This window comes from Heteronotia binoei, chromosome 12 (genome assembly GCF_032191835.1).
Source record: "Heteronotia binoei isolate CCM8104 ecotype False Entrance Well chromosome 12, APGP_CSIRO_Hbin_v1, whole genome shotgun sequence".
NCBI classification, from domain to species: Eukaryota; Metazoa; Chordata; class Lepidosauria; order Squamata; family Gekkonidae; genus Heteronotia; species Heteronotia binoei.
This window is the reverse complement of record NC_083234.1, coordinates 2,320,101-2,338,417: the sequence shown is the minus strand read 5'-3', so window position 1 is coordinate 2,338,417 and position 18,317 is coordinate 2,320,101. Positions and strand designations below refer to the sequence as shown.

Here is an 18,317-nt window from a genome sequence, read left to right as displayed (position 1 = left end):
TTGTGTGCCACAGGATTCAAACAACTGCCCTGTTAGATTCTCCTTGGGGTTCTTACAATATGCTCCAAATAAAATTAAGGGCTTCAGCTGCTTTACCAAAAGACGACAGGCTGTTACCAGGAAGGGCTGCTTAGTTACAGTCAGATTACTCGGCTTCTCCATGACTACTGTTGAAAGCAGAACATGAACCGGGGAGATCTCTCCACACTGGATCAGTCAAGTCCAACAGCCAAGCCCCAGAGAGACTCCTTTGCAGACACTGACAGCCATCCTAAAACAGGGGGGTTTCCTATTTGCTCAACTCTTTGGGCTCTTCAGTGGACTCTGCAAACAATTGTGCGTTTGTTTCCACATTAATTTGCAGCCAGTCAGGCATTTCTGATTCACTGCAGTGATGGCGTCCAATAACGAGCAGAGAAAAAGCAAGACGGGACCCTGCAAAGGCACCAGGGCCCCTCCTTCTCCAAACAGTAAGGTAAACTGAAATGACTTGGGAACTGTTTCGCTACAGTTTTGAGAGGCATTGGATGCTCCACCTCCTCATCCCACTCCTCTGTCAACATGCTTTGAGGTCTCAGGTCAGAGTTTTGTCTTCAGGAAACAGCAATGCACTCTCCACTGAACTGAGCACTCAGGTCAGACTAAATATTCTCAGAATGCAGGTGTCTCTGGAGGGACAACTGTTCAATTCCAACCCCTGGCAGAGCTGAATCAACAGGCCCATGAGCCATTTTGATGTCATCCTGCAACTAGCACCACAAGCCTCTAGAGAATTTCTCCAACCAAGCCCCCCATACAGAAGTGGAATACAGCCTCATTTTAAGGGGAGAGAGACACGGTGGTTGCTCAGCCAACAAGCTTCCACGGTCTGGAATCCCCCCCAAACCACCAGAGGCACTGCAGGGGAAATCCCCACGGCTCTGAGGTCTTCGAACTGCAGCAGGAAAGGGAAAGCTCGGGCGATTCAGGAAGCCCACCTTCACTTTGCCCGCTCCCGTTCTTCTACAGCAGCCGCACTCGAAGCCTACTCTCAAGTCATCTAAATGGGAAGGGCTTGGTTCCCTCGGCAGCAAGCCAGTGCTGAAGTCTCAGAGCCGAACTTGCTGCAGCGGGCCAAGAGCACCGGTGCCCACCGGGAGGGAGCTGCCCAGGCGCCTTGACGCGTCCCCCCGCCCCGTGACCCATCCTCCCCTCGAGGAGAGGCCCGCAAAGAAGGTGACCGGGGCGGGGGGCTCACCTTGGCGCGCGTGACGAGGTGCGTGGCCAGCTTGACGACGGCGAAGTTGCCCTTGCCGATGGTGCGCTCCACCTCGTAGTAGCCGATGCGCGCGGGGCCGGGCGGGCGGGGCGCGGCGGGCGGCGGGGCGGGCGGGGGCGCGGCGGGGGAGGCGGAGGGGCAGGGGGGGGCGCCGGCCGCTGCAGCCGCCGCCGCCGCCATCTTGTTGTGAGGGAGCAGCCGCCCCTCCCCCTCCTCCCGGGGCTGCGGCACCGCGTGAGCTCATCCGCACGGGGGCGGAGCCGCAGCCGCCGCCATGGCAACCGGGCGGAGGAGGAGCGCGCGACCCTGAGCCGCGGCTCTGACGCAAAAGGGAAGCGCCGCTCCGATTGGCCGGGGAGGAGGGGACGCGCCTGACGTCGACGGGGAGCGGGAAGGGACAAAACCGCTGCCCGGCTCAGCCTCGGCTGATCCCTCCGCGCAGGCGCAACGGACTCGGTCCCCGGGGCGAGAAGAGGCTGCGCGTCCTCAGACGTTCGCCCTCGCTTCTTGCCCCGAAAGACCCGTCAAGCAGTGCCCTTGATTCGGAGCAGCCCAAGCAAGCTTTGCCCCCCTCCGGGAGTCTCTGCAGCAGCCTGGCTGCAAAAGCACCGAGACCTCTTCCGGCACTTTTAGCAAAGCAGCTTTTCCCGAACTTGCCGCGGTGCAAACCAGCCCCGTGCGAAGCCGCCCTGGGGGACTGGGGGCAGCCAAAATAATGCAAGATCTTCATTAAGACAAGTCATGAGCTTACCAGCAACTTTTTCCACCCCCAGAATCTTTGTCACTCAGACCTGGACACCGAGCAAAAAGAAAGAGCAAGGAGGATGACCAGGGGCCTGGAGACCAAGTCCGATAAGGAAAGGCTGAGGGACTTCGGTCTGGAGAAGAGGAGGTGGGTGGGGGGAGGACACGATTGCTCTCGTTAAGTCTCTGAAGGGGTGTCACTTAGAGGAGGGCAGGACTCACTAGAATGGCCCTAAATTAAGGGTGGGAAAGTACCAGATGGATATTAGGAAAAACATTTTTAAAGTCAGTGTTATTCAGCAGTGGGATCAGCTACTGAGGGAGGTGGTGACGCAATGTTCCCTCTAAGCTACAGAGTTTTGTGAGCAAAAATTCTGCCTTGTGAGCTACTGGCATTAAAGTTGTGAGCTCCTGCATAAATTAGTGTGCTCTGAGGTCATCCTTCCTGAGCTATGACAAAAACGTGTGAGCTGGAGGCTAAAAATCTGTGAGTTAGCTCACACTAACTGAGCTCAGAGGGAACACTGGTGGGGAGCTCCCCCTCACTGGCTGGACAAACACTTGTCAGGGATGCTCTAGGCTCATCCTGTGATTCTACAGTTCTAGGGACAAAGGTGCGTGGGAGGAATGAAAGATATTGTTGGGCCTGTCAAGCGGGGGGCGGGGGGAGAGCGCCTACATCACTCAGAGCCTCTCAAGAGTTCCTCCTATCAGTGCTCTCCCTAAAGTCCCTCTGGTCTGTGACTGGGCCAGCCGCAGCCTTTGGGGTGGCATCTCAAGCCAATGGAAGGGCCTCCTGGATGAAGTGAGGGGAGCCCCCATGGTCTGGTTTTGCAACGCACTGCAGGGTCACTCATCGTTTAGGCAAGACTTTGAAGGGAATTAAGGCCTCATCCAAGAAGTCCATTCCAGTCCCACTTGAAGCATCCTGGATGGTGAGACAGGCAGGGTCAGTGGTGAGAAGGGCCCTCAAGCTGCAGTTCACTTATGCAGACCCCACAGGACTTTCAAGGCGAGAGACCTTCAGGGGTGCGTTTGCCACTGCCTGCCTCTGTCATGACCTTTACATTCCATGGGAATCTCCCATCCAAATACTGACAGCTTCTGAGATCCGACAGTATCTAGCTACCCTGGACTATCCACATCAGGGCAAGGCAAAGCCAGAACGTTGAGATCAATAAATGCTGAAAGTCTCAGTACCGCAGTCTGCAATGGACTTGAGCTGTTATGCAGACAGTGACCACACCCACTGCCAGGAGCTCTTAGGCTGCAGTGATACATGCTGGCTGAAGAAACAAGGGCTGCTCTCTCTCTCTCTTTGAAAACAGAAAAGCCAGCATGTCTCAAAACCCACATTGGAGTTCAGGGGGTCGTCTTAAAGTGGTTTTCCTCCTTTCTCTGTAGTCGGGGACAAAGGGTGACACTTGGTGACCCGATCTCCATGCAGCTCCCACTGGAATGTGGTGTACCTCAAGAAGCTAATCTCTCACCAATAATGTTTAACATCTACATGCGCCCCTTGCCCAGATTGCCCAAGGTTTTGGGCTGGGTTGTCATCAATATGCGGATGACACCCAGCTCTATCTGTTGATGGATGGCCACCCAGACTCCGCCCAGGTCATCTGACCTTGGCCTTAGAAGCTGTGGTGGGTTGGTTGAGGCAAAGTCAATTGAAACTTAATCACCAGAATTGAAACTTAATCCAGCTAGAACAGAGATCCTGGGCCAGGGGGGGTTAAGGTCAGGCATCCAGCTCCCAACCCTGGACGGTGGCATCTCTTGTGCCAGCCCAGAAGGTGAAGAGTCTGAGAGTGACACTGGATGCCTCACAGGTCACAGCAGTTTCTCGGTCTGCCTTTTATCATCTTCAGCAGGCCAGGCAACTAGTGCCCTGCCTATCCCCCCAAGACCTAGCTACAGAGATCCATGCGACAGTCACTTCCAGGTTGGATTACTGTAACTCACTCTATGTAGGCTTACCCTTGAGACTGATCCAGAAACTCCAGCTGGTGCAGAATGCAGCAGCTTGTCTGTTGAGAGGAGTGCCTAGCAGGCACACATCTGACCAACCCTGTGCCAACTGCACTGGCTACCAATTGAGTTCTGACTTTAAAAGCCTTACATGGCCTGGGACCGCCTCTCCCCAGATGTGCCCCGGAGATCACTACAATCTGGTACACAACATCTGCTGACCATCCCTGGCCCAAAGGACGACCAACTTGCCTCAACCAGGGCCAGGGCTTTTTCAGTCTTGGCCCCAGCCTGGTGGAATCAGCTCCCTTTAGAGATCCGGGCCCTCACAGAATTGTTACCTTTCCACCTGCAAGATGGAGCTATTCCACCAGGCCTTTGGTTGAGGCAGCAGGCGTCCTACTCTATCAGCTGGCCCTATGCTACGGAACCATCTCCACTGTAATATGAATTTTACTCTATCTACTGTTTTAGACTCTCAGTTTATATAACGTGTGCCCAACTGAGCTGCTATTTATAGCATATGTGATCTAGCAGATTGTCTTGTTACATTGATTTGGTTTTAACTGTTATATATTGTTTTTAGAATGTTGTGATCCTCCCTGAGCCCTTTTTGGGAAAGGGCAGAATAGAAATTGCCTAAATAAAATAATAAATAAATGAACACTGATCCCTTATAAAGCAGAGAGCAAAAGGCCAAAGATGTATGGCTAAGAGGGTTGCCAGCCTCCAGAAGGAGCCTGGAGTTCTCCTGGAATCACATTTTCTTCCTCCAGACTGCAGAGATCAGTTCTGGAAGAAACGGCAGCCTTGGTGGGTGGACTATATGGCAGGGGTGGCCAACGGTAGCTCTCCAGATGTTTTTTGCCTACAACCCTGGACTGCCTGATCCGGCATGGCCAGTGGTTGGGGCTGATGGGAATTGTAGGCAACAAACATCTGGAGAGCTACCGTTGGCCACCCCTGCTCTATGGCATCACTTCCTTGCTGGGCTTCCTCTCCAAACACCACCCTCCTCAGACTCACCCCCACATTTCCAAACGAGCAAAGAAGGAGGTTGGCTTCAAGTGTTTTTTTGCTAGAGAAACAAGGGAGGACAGTCCCCCCCCCCCCAACAAGAAAAATCCCATCATCTAGGGTTCTTCTCCTAGCCCTAGAAGTTTTCTCCAGAGCAGACAAACATGCAGCCACGTTGGCCCCCTGGGGAACAGCTTGAAGAGCACCTTTCTTAGGACAAAGGACAAATGCAAGCTAGTAAGAAAGCAGTAGAACAAAGTAGGAGTCAAGTGCACTTTTAAGACGAACACAGTCAGACTCACCAGAATTCTCAGATGGGGTGCCAGGGCCAGAAAATCCAACAAGGAGGAACAAGAAACACAATCCATCCCCTTCTTCCTTAGCATCACGGGAATAAACACTCCGCCCCACCCTTTCTTTGTGAAAGCTGAAACACCTCCCAGGAGGGAGGGGGACCAAAGCCGCAGCAGACCAGGTTGGTTGCCCGCTGGTAGGCATCTGCTTCTGTTGGGTAAGCAACACATCCAGGGCTTCTAGAGCTCAGTTGGCCAAACCAAACAGAATTGTCTCATGCTGACCTTGGAGATCTCATCATTCTAGCAGCACGTAGTGCCCTGCCCCATGGCTTCAGCATACAGAGCACCAGAGAGCCACTTTGCTTTAGTGGTTAAGTGTGCGGACTCTCATCTGGGAGAACCGAGTTTGATTTCCTGCTCCTCCACTTGCACCTGCTGGAATGGCCTTGGGTCAGCCATTGCTCTCATAGGAGTTGTCCTTGAAAGGGCAGCTGCTGTGAGAGCCCTCTCAGCCCCACCCACCTCACAGGGCGTCTGTCGTGGGGGAGGAAGATAAAGGAGATTGTGAGCCGCTCTGAGATTCAGAGTGTAGGGCGGGATATAAATCTGCAGTCTTCTTTCTTCATGGCTCACTGGGGCACATTGCTTTTCCTACCAACCGGCTTACAGCCAGGGTTGCCAACTTCCAGCTAGGGCTGGCCCTCTCAGAATTACAACTGGGCTTCAGAGATGTGCTTGCAGGGAGAACATGGCATTCTGAGAGGGCGGGGTCTGTTGCCTCCTGCCCCTGCCAACCTCCCTCCCCAGGCGGCACCCCCAAATGCCCAGGAGTTCTGCTTGGAGCACAATGGGGGGAGTCTGCCAGCCGCCGGGTTTTCCAGCTCCAGGCTCTTGGGTCTGCCAGCCTTCTTGAGAGCTAGGCCTCGGCCTGCAGCCTTCCCCTTGGCGGGTCTGCAACCTTGTTATTGCAAAATTCGAAGGGGAAATGTGTCGACTGAACTTTCATCCTTACAACTCTGCAACAAAATGGGCTAGAGATGTATGTTTATTTTTTAAATTAAAACTGGGAACTAGTACTTTTGCAGCAGATTCCTGAAAATGCTTCAGCAGTCTAGCAATTCCCATTTTTTTCAAGCCCACAGTGGGCGAGGCCAGCAAAACGGCACGACCATGTATGAGGCCAGCAGAAAAGCCCTTTCCTGGCCACACAGCCAGGGCTGGCCCTGCCACTCGGCAAACCAGGCAGTTGCCGTCTGGAGGCACCGAACTGAGCACCCGCCTGTGGCTCAGTGTCCCTATCAGCAGACATTAGCCTTGCTTAGGGTGCCAGTCTAGGGCGGGCCCTGCACACGGCATATACAGTTATTCAGACTGCAGGGTTTCCAAGACGATTGTACCAAACCAGGTTTGAGAGGGACTGCAGCAAAGCAGTGGAAACATAAAAGCAGGAGCAGAAGGATGCCAGTAGGCAGATGCTCCTGAAAAGAGCATTGGTGTAAGAAAGCTGCAAAACACCCTTGTGGAAACAGCCAAAGACACATTGAGCTTTCTTCCTTTCTGAAGCTGCAAAGCGGCAAAAGTATTAGGAATGGCTCCCGGTTTGCCATCCCCTGGGATTGCTGTCTGTGCTCCTTCTCTTCTTCATGCTGCTCCCATCCATGCCAGCTGCTGGTTCACAGGGTTGCCCATGCATGACTTTCCAGGACAAAACCACAGCTAAGTTGCTCCTTTTGCTTCAGAACTTGCTCCACGGCACAGAGAAAAGCAAAAAGGTTAAAGCCACGCACTCCCCTGCTTTGAGCAGCCCTCCTTGCCTTCCTGGGCCAGGCAGGGAGCTCTGACCTCCTCCTTCCCAAGGCCCTTTACTTGCACTTTTTATTCATGAATATTTTTTTTTTGCAGAACTTTGTCGCAGAGGTTGCCCAGGGAAACTGCAGCATCAGCCTCAAGAGGTCCAACTGTTGCCAATGGCAACACTGGAGTCTGAGCTCCCTTGAAAATAAGACAGGTGTACTTTAGCCACCTACCGAAAAAGAAGGCAGCGACACACATCTGCCTTGCCCTGCCTGTGGCCCTCAGCCCACCCTGAACAAGGGGCAAAGGATGCCTGGCCAGCCTGCATTCTGCATTCAAGTATTTGGTGGGCAGGGAAAAGAGGGAGCTGCTTCTGACACAGGGAGACGGGGGGGGGGGGCGGCTCAGGCCTCCAGGCCAGCAGGACACAACAGCAGTATTAAGCCATCCTGGAAGCTTCGACACATAAGACAGAGAAGTTCAGTCCTGCCACCTTTGAAAGAACCAAGAAACTCTGAAAGTGAATGCAGCAGTTGGCTAAATGAATCTGTGCAGAACTGAACTTTTGCACTGAGGTATCTACCTGGAATTCTCTTCATGTTGGAGATCACCAGTTCTCTGGAACCCTGTATTTTGAAGGGGAACCTTGGCACCTCTTCCTAACGACTGGAGTGCATAGAAGTGTCCCTGCACGGCAGTGCTAAAGCCAGTACTAGCTTCACTAGTTCCATGCTTAGAGCCAGTCAGCCCTCAAACCCAGCAGCTGGTAGGCTAATCAACAGGACTGCAGACAGGCCAATCCCACACTGGCTCCAGCCTCATTGAAGAAATCTCCCTCCAGGGGCTGCTGGGCCCAGTATGAGACTCCTCTGGCAAGCTGAGTCAGCTCCTCAACTCCTGAGAAGGAGCAGGGCCCAGATCCCACAGCAACTCATTGTTTTCTTCTGGGGCTTCCTTAGCAGAGGGGAGGCTTCTGGGTGCACATTCCTACCCCAGGCCCAGGATCTGGAGTGGTCCCCAGCCCTGGCTCTTCCCCTCCTCTTCTCCTAAGGGGAGGCAGGTCCATGCTGGGGCCTGCTGGCTCAGGGGCAGCAAAGGTTCTCCTGGTGGAGGCATGGAGACATCTGTCTCCCAGGGACCCTCTGCCAGGCTGGGGCTCGGGGGCAGGACCTCCTCCTCCTCTGATGAAGACTCCTCCTCCCATGCTAACCCAGGGCAGTCCATGACAGGAGGGGAGAAAGATGTAAGCTGTTTTTGGGTTCTGATGGTGGGGAGGGAAGAGAGGCTTAAATCTGCAAACAAACAAGTGCTTCCTACACACAGGAAACAGTGGCCAGCTTCTTCCAAAATGCTTATAAGAACATTCCAAAGGATGATGTTGGAGACTCTCTTCCTCCACAACTCAGTCAGGGGCTCAGAAGACACCTGTGCTGTCACCCTCTTGCCAGGAAGTTTGGAGTCGGCGGCCACCAAGATGCTGACACAGCTCTTCCTCTGCTGGAGAAGCAGCCAGCAGCAGACTCTTGGCACTAGCCTAGGGCCTGGATGGGGTAATACAATAGTTACAGGGAAGCTGACTGAAGTTGCATCCATCCAAGATGGAAGTCACGTGACTGGGAAAGACTGAGCTGCTACTTGAAAGATCCAGCTCAATGGTGTCCAGCTAACAGCGGTAGACTCTGTACAGAACCATCAGCTGGCTTATTCATCAGACCTTGCCACATCGATCCATACAACGGTCTCCTCCAGGTTGGACTATTGCAATTCGCTCTGCATAGGGGTACTCTTGAAAACATTCCGGAGACGGCAGGTGGTCCAGAGTGCAGCTGTCCGGGTGCTGACTAGGACATCACAATCAGCTCACATTACTCCAATTCTGCAGCAGCTGCACTGGCTACCAATTAGTCTCTGGATCCAAGTCAAGGTGTTGAAGTTAACCTTTAAAGCCTTTAAAGGTCTGGGACCCTTACCCCTATGGGGCTGCCTCTCCCGTTACAACGCCCCCTGCTCCCTTCAGTCATCGTCTAGGGTCCTCTTGCAGGATGACTTGGTTAGCTGTCACCAAGAGAAGGGCCTTCTCAGTTGTGGCCCCTAACCTGTGGAATGCACTCTTGGATGTCACCTGTACCCCACCAGACTTTAGATTGCACAGGGCATGCAAAGCTGAATTGTTTGGATTGCACTTTGGAGAGTAACCATGTCTGGGTTGTTTTAATGGTGATAGCCACGTATTTTAATGTTATTATTTTATATCCGTTATGTTTTAATGTTTTTACCTTATTTATTTTAATGTTGTAAGACCTCACGAGACCCTTTGGGTGAGTGGCAACTAAAAAATTTAATAAACGTGTGGGTCTTCTGAGCACCATACTTGTTCCCAAGAAGCCCCCAGGCCATTGCCCAGCAGGATTTGTGCTAAGCAAGTGGCTCCTGCCTTGAAACAGCCACAGGGACTGGAGCTGCCAGCCTCCCCGAGCCAGAGGCAGAAGTAACAACCCTTCTTCCCCAGCCTCTGCACTCTTCTTGCAGCTCCAATCCTGGGTGCTTCCAGAGGGACAGGAAGCTGATTGCTCCATCACTCAGAAAAACAGCAAGCTGCCCACAGCAGAGAGGTGATGGTGATTTTGCTTCCCTTTCTCTATAGCCGGCTCGCTGCCCACTGGGCACTTTGTAATCTCACTCTCTCACCTCAGCTGCTGCTAGTAAGAAGCAGAAAAAACAAACAACTGTGTCATGTGATTAATGAAGTAGAAACAATATATAAGGTCTCCTTCTCTTATTACAAATCACTTTGGTATTAAACCATTTCAGAAGCAATGAAAGAAGCATGTGGGGTCTCATAACCAAAGTAAATATCACAGAAATAGTCCACAGGCAGGAGGGGCTAAACAGTCTTCTAAGTAGCAAAACGTGCGTCACATAGTCTTTATAACAGGACACATTACTCTATATTCAACCAGATACCATAAGTGGAGTCCACATCCAGCAGAAGACAGGCTCACAAGGATAAAGTGTCCTTACTTGGTTGCTACTGATCACTCACATTTCGCATAGCATTGCTTTTTCCACAAGCAGACTTTTCTAAAAAATTATATAATGGTCAAGACATTCTGTTATGAATTATTTTTTTAAATCAAGTCTTGACTTACAGAATAGAGTGATTTGTGTGATATTTGGTATCATTAATATTTGCAGATGCAGAAGGAAGCAGATGACAGGCTGGGGGGCCTGACCCAGCCCTTGGGCTGCATGTTTGACACCCCCGCCCTCAAGTGAACACCCTCAAGGACGACTCGCTTTCCATCCCCCTTGACATTGGCTGCAGCTCTGGGCCCAGCACTCCCAGCAGCGAGGCCGCCTTGCAGCCCCGGGGCGTCCCCCTGCCACCGGTCCTTCCCGAGCAGCTCCTCCGTCTTCGGGCTCCTGGGCCGGACGTGAGGCCGGGGCTCTCGGGGACAGGCCTGTCCCTCGCCTCCGGACCGCGGCCGCCGACAGGAAGCTCTGTAGGAGAGGCGGGCATGAAGCGGAGCAGCTTCCTTTTGTAGCCCGCGGGTGCTACGGCGGCCGGCAGGCTCCATCCGCCCCCTTGCTTGCTGCGCCCCCCCTCCGGTTGACGTCACACCCCGCGCGTGGCGTCATCGCCATGCGTCCCTGATGGACACTCCGGCTTTCCGTAGCGGAGGCGGCAGCGGCGCGCCTTCTGGAGGGGCAGGAGGGCGGGACTTTCCGCGGGGGACGGCGTCGATTGGCTGGCGGTGGCGCGCGGAAATGGCGGCAGGCCTCCGCGCAGGCGCGCTGCGGAGGGAGGCGGGGGAGAGGCGCGCCCGCCTTCCTGGCTGAGGAACGGGCGGAGGACCGAGCGCGGAAGGGGCAGGCCCGGCCGAGCCAGGCGCGACGGATGGAGGCTCGTGGGGAGCCGCCAGCGTGAGTCGCCCCAGCGAGCGAGGCCGCGCCGAGGGGTCCCGGGCCCAGCTGAGGTCCGGCCCACAGGCCGGGGGGCGTCCGCGGCGGGCAGAGCGGCCCGAGACCGGCCTGACGGGGCCCGCCGCCTCCAGTGAGCGCTCAACCCTGGAGCGAAGTCCGGGGCCCGCAGGATCCTTGCACGCGCGGGTGGATGCTTTTGGCCCGCGTCTTGGACTGGTGCGAGCGCCAGAAGCGCCGCCGGGCTGGGCACCGCTCGCCACTGCCGTGTAGGCACCGGGGGGGGGGGCGGGGGTGCGAAGCGTCCAGCATTTGCTGCTGTGCGGTGCACCTCTCGGCTGCGGGATAGGAGCGCGGACATGCGTGCTTTGACTCATTTGCTTAGACTGCAGATCTTTCTGCCACTAACATTTCTGTCTCCCCAGGGAAAGGATGAGCCAGGGTGACTCAAACTCAGCTGCAATCCCACACGCAGCTGAAGATGTTCAGGGTGATGACAGATGGATGTCACAGGTACTGCCCTCGTGATACTTGGATTGGTTAGAACTGCAGGTTTGCGTCAGTTTTTCTTAATTTAGCAGACTGAGGACTGCTGGAAGAGGCAGCTTGCGGAAGAAGGTGGTAGCCTTGTTGGGATCAGCACAATGCACATGAGTATTATTTGTCTCATGTAGATAGATAGATAGATAGATAGATAGATAATTTTATTTATATCCCGCCCTCCCCGCCGGAGCAGGCTCAGGGCGGCTAACAACATCATTCAATTTCCCTTATACAAAAGACAAGGTTACATTAACATTAAACATTAAAAATTCTGATAAGTTTAAAATCACTTAATTAAATTGATAGAAGTGCTAATGCTAATTGTGCTTTTATAATGGCGGTAATCATTAGCAATTTCTTTCTTCGTCAGCGAAAGCCAGTCGGAAGAGGAAGGTTTTGCAGGCCCTGCGGAATTGTTCAAGGTCCCGCAGGGCCCGCATTTCCTCTGGAAGTTGGTTCCATAGGTTCGGGGCTACAGAGGAGAAGGCCCGGTTACGGGTGCATTGCAGCTTCACCTCTTTCGGTCCGGGGGTGGTCAGCAAGTTTTTTCCAGCTGACCTCAGTGCTCTCTGGGGTTCGTATGGGGAGAGACGGTCCCTAAGGTAGACAGGTCCTCGACCATATAGGGCTTTAAAGGTGATGACCAGCACTTTGTAACGAATCCGGTATGTAACTGGCAGCCAGTGCAGCTCGCGCAGCCCAGGCTGTATGTGCTCCCATTTAGGGAGCCCCAACAACAGTCTGGCCGCTGCGTTCTGCACCAGCTGCAGTTTCCGGGTTCGGTACAGAGGCAGCCCCATGTAGAGGGCATTACAGTAGTCCAGTCTCGAGGTGACCGTTGCGTGAAGTACCGTTGCCAGGTCTTGGCGCTCTAGGAAGGGAGCCAACTGCCTTGCCCGCCTCAGGTGAAAAAAGGCTGACTTGGAAGTGGCTGCAATCTGGGCCTCCATTGATAAAGAAGGCTCCAGTAAGACTCCCAGACTCCTAACCCAGTGCGCCGCTTTCAGCGGCGCCCCGTCGAAGACCGGGAGAGGTATTTCCCCTTCCCGGGCGCCCCGACCCAGACAAAGGACTTCTGTCTTCGCTGGATTCAATTTCAGCCCGCTCCCCCTCAACCACATTGCCATATCCTGCAAGGCCCGGTCTAAATTTTCAGGGACGCGGCCAGGCCGGCCGTCCATCAGCAGATAGAGTTGGGTGTCATCTGCATATTGGTGGCACCCAAGTCCATATCTCCTGGCAATCTGGGCAAGAGGGCGCATGTAGATATTGAATAACATTGGTGAGAGGACTGCCCCTTGAGGCACTCCACAATCCAGTGTGCGCCTCCGGGACCGCTCGCCACCAATTGCCACCCTTTGTCCCCGATCCTCGAGGAAGGAGGAGAGCCATTGTAAGGCAGACCCCCTCACCCCTATATCGGCGAGGCGGCGGGTCAGTAGCCGATGGTCGACCGTGTCGAACGCGGCCGACAGATCTAACAGCATCAGCACCGCCACACCGCCCCGATCCAGATGCCGTTGGAGATCATCTACCAGGGCGACCAGTACTGTCCCCGTCCCATGACCCGGGCGAAAGCCGGACTGGCAAGGGTCTAGGATGTACTCCTAACATCCCAGAATTCTGGTGCCATACACACATTTCCCTACCTCCTACCACATGGGGTTGTGGAGTGGGCATTGTAGGTGAGGAGGTGTGGATGATAGGGCAGAAGGCTACTGAAGTCATTCTTTTCTTGTGCAAGTGAGCTGGTGGGATTTGTCCCTTAATTTTGGTGCTTCTTTTCTCCAGCATAACCGATTTGTTTTGGACTGCAAGGACAAGGAACCAGATGTGCTGTTTGTTGGAGACTCCATGGTGCAGCTGCTACAGCAGTATGAGGTACTGTGAGGGGTAGGAGGTAGATCTCTGAAGCTAGAGAGATGTGAAAGGTGGTTTCCCCGGCTGCATGTAGTTCTGAGACTAGTTTTCATAGGAGTTGGCAGAAAGTAAACTATGATAGTTAGCTCACTACACTTGGGTTCTTGAGATTTTTGCAAAGAATGCTGGACTAGAGGACTGTGGTCTGATCTGATACCACTGATCATGAGCAAAAGTGAGTTCCTTATGTGGGGTAGTGAATATCTCAGCAGATCCTAGGGGTGCTAGATTTTGTTTTGATTAGGCCTTGTAACCCTGGTTGGCCTGATATTGCCTTATCATGTACACCACTGTTTTCCCCATCTCTCCTTTTCCTTAATTTCAGAATTATTTTCTTGTGCCAAACTGCTCTGATCTTGCACACTAGGGGACAATAATCTGATCCATTTCAACATTAAAACATTACTGGATCTGAATATTTTATCTTTTGAATGTTTTGAGTGAAATACTCTCCTTTGTTTAGTTCAAAGGTTATCTAACATAGTGAACTGATTTCTGGTTACAGATTTGGCGAAAGCTCTTTTCACCACTACATGCATTGAATTTTGGGATTGGAGGGGACACAACAGGACATGTTTTGTGGAGACTGAAGAATGGTGAACTGGAAAATATTAAACCCAAGGTAAACACAGGTGCTGAGCATGTGTATGTATGTAGAACTCCACTCTTCTCCAAAGACCCAGTTTGCAAGCCAGCCCGAGCACATATTTATAAATGCTTTGTGTTTATAAACACTTATTTCTCACCTGTGTGGGTCTGTTTGTATTATTTACTTCCATAGTCTGTGAAGGATGACATGCAATGAGACAGGGCTGTGAGGGCCCTGAGCAGTGTGTTCTTTTTCTTCCTTCCGTGTGAGGCATTATAATGCAGGAATCACTCCCCACTTTAACTCTTAATTTTTTTCTCTTCCCCAGGTTATTGTTCTTTGGGTTGGAACAAACAACCATGAAAACACAGCAGAGGAAGTAGCTGGTGGAATAGAAGCCATTGTGAGATTGATCAATGTGCGTCAGCCCCAGGCCAAGATTATTGTACTGGTATGTGTAGCTGTGCTCTGGGAACTGGCAGCCCTCTTGACATTGCACGTCTTTTGCCGGTACCCTTCCATCAAGACAAACTGTAACATTGTGAGTGGGAAAGTGCTGTATAGAGGCTGCTGCTTCCTGTCTGAGGAATTCTCCAGGAAGTAGGTCCATAAAGCCTTTCATTTAAGTCAATGGGAGGAGGGGTGGGTGCCTGCCCTGAGCTGCAGTTTCTTCTGGGAAAGAAACTCTCTCTTGGGCTTCAGGGAGAGGATCCTTGACCAGGAATGAAAGGCTGTCCCACCTTGTGGGAGGAAACTATTTTATAACTGAGAAGAACTGTTTCTGGGTCATGCCAAGTTAGAAAGTAGAAGGAAAGTAGGCTTCTTATTGTGGCATGAGAATTCATTTTTAGAAAAGTGAGCATAAGTAATAATAAACATCCCTTTCTTGCTCTGATCGTGCTACGTTGTGTGCTGAGAACGTTAAGACTGGTGGGAGTACGTTGCAATAATCAAAATAATCCTTTTCTAAAAAAATAATAGAGTGGAAGGGAATAGCAACTCTAAAGGGGAACCATCTCTGCCCTCTTTCAGAGTACATGCAGAATAAAAGTTTTAGGTGCTTCGAAGAGGGATATATGTGGTTCACAGGGCATTACCAGTGTATAGAGAGAGGGTGGGATGGATTTCCAAGTAGTGGGTGGTGTGTTAAGCTCAGAATGGGATCCTTGCAGTAGGAGAAGCCAGGGCGCCCGCTGAAGTGTCTCTTGTTTCCTTCCTGTCACCTTTCCTCCCTCCAGGGCTTGTTACCACGTGGTGAGAAGCCAAACCCACTGCGGGAGAAGAACAGCAGGGTGAACCAGCTCCTGAAGGCCTCGTTGCCCAAGCTCTCCAATGTTCAGCTGCTGGACGTGGATGTGGGCTTTGTGCATTCAGATGGCACCATCTCCTGCCATGACATGTTTGATTTTCTGCATCTAACGGGTGCTGGCTACTCCAAGATCTGCAAGCCCCTCCATGAACTGATCATGCAGCTGCTGGAGGAGACCCCTGAAGAGAAGCAGGCAATGCTGGCCTGAGCACCAGCCCCAGCAGGGTTAATGGCATCCCAGCCCCACCAGCGCAGTTCTTCACCCTGGCACTACAGAATCCTCCTTACTCAAAGCACTTTTCCATTGTTGAATGTTACCGGGTGTTGTGTTGAGCATTGGAAGGGGGGAAGCTGGTGTAATGGCATCTGGCTCCACCAAGAAAGTCATTTACCCGCAGGGTGAAATTGACCACAGAAGGATTTTACTTTTCAGTTGTTTGTTTAGGGTGCAAGCATCCTTAACTTTCCTCCTCACTGCCAGTTTTCCCCCCTTGGTGTTTTGCCAGGCATATTTCAACTTCCTTTAAGACTCTCTCTGTCTTAGCCCACTATTTACACTCACAGACTGCTCTCTGAACCCAAAACAGCAGTTTCTTTAACAGCCGGAATGGCTTTCTGGCTTTGGCAGGAGCGACAGCCAAACAAACCCCAGTGATAACATTTCTGTGACACTTTTAGATGAGAAGTGTTCAGCAAATGAGCTCATCTAAAGCAGTCCTAACCCCATTGGTTTTCTCTGGCTTGCTGGATGCCATTTCCCTTTTGTGTGGTGAAGACAGGTGAGGTTGTCCAGTTGAGCATCCTTGGGAAAGCTGATCCCTCGTCTGTGTTTTGGTATTACATTCCCAGCTTTTAAAAGGCCCGCCTGTAGTTTTGCAGCCCAGCTGAACAAGCCATTCCCCACCCCCAGCTCTAAAACTGACATTTCCTCTCGCTGTGATGTCGTGTGCTGCAGAATGCTGTGCGAAACTGCTCGTGTTTGTTGTTTTCACTTTTTAAAAAAAGAAAAATGGCAAAATGCAAATGACTGTTACTTTTCTTCTCAAGGTATAATAACCTGTAGTCCTTTCCGTTCTCACCTGGCCTGAAAAAGGCAAAAGGTTTGTGTATCCCAAGGTGTAGGTTTCTTTGTTGTGTCTGCCTGTCTTGTACAAGCATTTTATTCAAGCCGGTGAGGCCTCTGACCATAGAGGGCCAAATCGTGTCGCGTCCTTTCCCCCTCCCAACCTGACCGTGCTTCCCCTTCAGTAGAGGGAGCTGTGGGGAGAGTAGCCAGCTTTTAGGGACCCTACAAGAAGGCTGAGTGTTTTTAGGAGACAGAGGTTAGCAAGGGCATAAAGCCTTAATTAACTATTTTTCCCCACAAAGGACAGCAACTTTCAGATCTCTCGTTTGTTTTTGAGTCAGCTAAGCAACATCAGCAGTTGAGTCTTTGCCCGTCAATCACAGCACAAACATGTGCCTTCTCACCCCGCCCCCAAAAGAAGGTTTTGTGCTTGCAACTTCTGTGGCTGCTTCTGTTATAAAAATGCTTCCTCCATGTACAAGGGGGTGCCACACATGAGCATTTCCTCTGCCCTTTGTCCTTCCCTGGTGGCTTCCAAGTAGGAGCCTCCCTATTGTTTGTCTCATCTCTTCTTGCATTGCAGACTTTCTCCACCATAAACAGGAGAATCCCAAAAGTGCCCCGGGCATTCTTTAGTCTTAGAATCTTGGCATGCCAAAGCCCTACAGGGCAGGATTTGAGGAGGAAGCTGAGGGCAGCCAAGATGGAGCCAGCTGACTGCTGCAGAGGCGTTGGGCCTTTGGTAGCAAAGGGGATGCTTTCCCTAGAACTATGTGGCATTCCCTTCACATGAGCTGGCCAGCTGATGAAAAGCTGTAAGGCACCCAGAGCCATCTGTCTTTGGCTGAGAAGCTCGAAAAGGGCGAGCTAAGAGGGCCCCACAGTCTTGGCACAGTGCCTGGCTCAGCTGAGCCCAACTTCCCTGCAGTTTGCCATTTGCCCGACATGCTGTCCTGTCTCCTCCCCAGAAGTAGGGCACTGCCCTCTCGCCAAGAAGGCATTTTGCCCTCAGCATGACTGGGAGATGTGGCAGCAGCGCCCCCTCTGGCTACTCAAACAAGCAGTGTCTCTTGGATTTCTGTCGGCCTCCACCAGTGCCAGCCATCTGGGTCATGCTCCTCAGTAGCTGCCAGGGGTCATGATCCTGGGAAATGTGGAGAAGTTGTTCTGTCTGCTCCTCGGAAGCTGCTGCTCTCCCTCTCCCCAGCTTGTTGAGCTTTTAGTCAGATCCTTTCTTTAGTCTTGTTGCTGTTTCTGTCGTGTGCTGCAGCCCGGAATCTTGTTTGTCCCGTGGTGTAGGAGCATTGCCAATTTTATATTTATTGCAGCAAAGGAAAGTGTGAAACAAAGGTTAGAGATTGTTGTCTTGTAATGCGTATGTGGCTGTAACTGGGGGCCTGCAGAGGGAATTGTGCAGGCCAGCAGCTTGCTTGCTTCAAGTTGTGGGGATGCAACGGAACCCCTGCTTTGCTGCTGGGAGGGAGTGTGCTCTCCCCACCCCTTACAGGAGTAGCTGACTGGACTCTCCACTCCCGCCCTGCAACAGCAATGATTCTGCTTTGGCAAGATGGCATGGATGACCGGTAGCGTGCCCTCTTTAGTGCATATTTCAATATAAATGTATGTTTCACCAGTGACTGCTTCTTGGTGTCTGTCTCATTTGTGTGGAAGAGGGTGAGGCTGCTTGGGACTGCACTCTGAAGGCCTCTCAAGTTGTATTAATAACCCTGTGTGAGTGCCCATGGATCAGGGATGCGACAGTCCATGCTGCTGAAAAAGCCTGTCGGCTAGTGGCTGGCAGAGGACATCCACTTAGTTTTGGCTGGTCCCAAAAGGCACAGAGAGAGGCTGCGTTTGTGTGCATCAGTGGCTTACAGCTGCTCCAGAGG

At 52.3% G+C, this 18,317-nt stretch overlaps 2 protein-coding genes across 5 annotated transcripts in view; one reads left to right on the top strand and one right to left on the bottom strand.

Annotated features, from left to right (window-relative positions):
- SIK3 (SIK family kinase 3) overlaps positions 1-1,390 on the bottom strand; it is a 110,663-nt gene extending 109,273 nt beyond the window's left edge. For 3 of the 4 annotated variants that reach the window (XM_060250921.1, XM_060250922.1, XM_060250923.1), the window contains exon 1: positions 1,238-1,390. The gene's annotated coding sequence lies outside the window, so the exon portion shown is untranslated. The remainder of the gene's footprint in view (positions 1-1,237) is intronic. The other variant, XM_060250920.1, reaches the window with a different exon arrangement.
- Positions 1,391-10,850: 9,460 nt separating this feature from the next.
- Positions 10,851-18,065, top strand: PAFAH1B2 (platelet activating factor acetylhydrolase 1b catalytic subunit 2). Its single transcript, XM_060250994.1, has 6 exons — positions 10,851-11,004; positions 11,427-11,514; positions 13,336-13,425; positions 13,970-14,086; positions 14,382-14,504; positions 15,292-18,065. The coding sequence occupies exons 1-6, from the start codon at positions 10,979-10,981 to the stop codon at positions 15,568-15,570; spliced, it is 723 nt and encodes a 240-aa protein (XP_060106977.1). The 5' UTR covers positions 10,851-10,978; the 3' UTR covers positions 15,571-18,065.
- Positions 18,066-18,317: the final 252 nt, after the last annotated feature.

Coding starts and splice junctions, on each gene's coding strand:
- PAFAH1B2 (XM_060250994.1), top strand. CDS start 10,979: ATGGAGGCTCGTGGGGAGCCGCCAGC. Junction 14,087..14,381: donor TGGAAAATATTAAACCCAAG/GTAAACACAGGT, acceptor TCTCTTCCCCAG/GTTATTGTTCTTTGGGTTGG. Junction 14,505..15,291: donor AGGCCAAGATTATTGTACTG/GTATGTGTAGCT, acceptor TCCTCCCTCCAG/GGCTTGTTACCACGTGGTGA.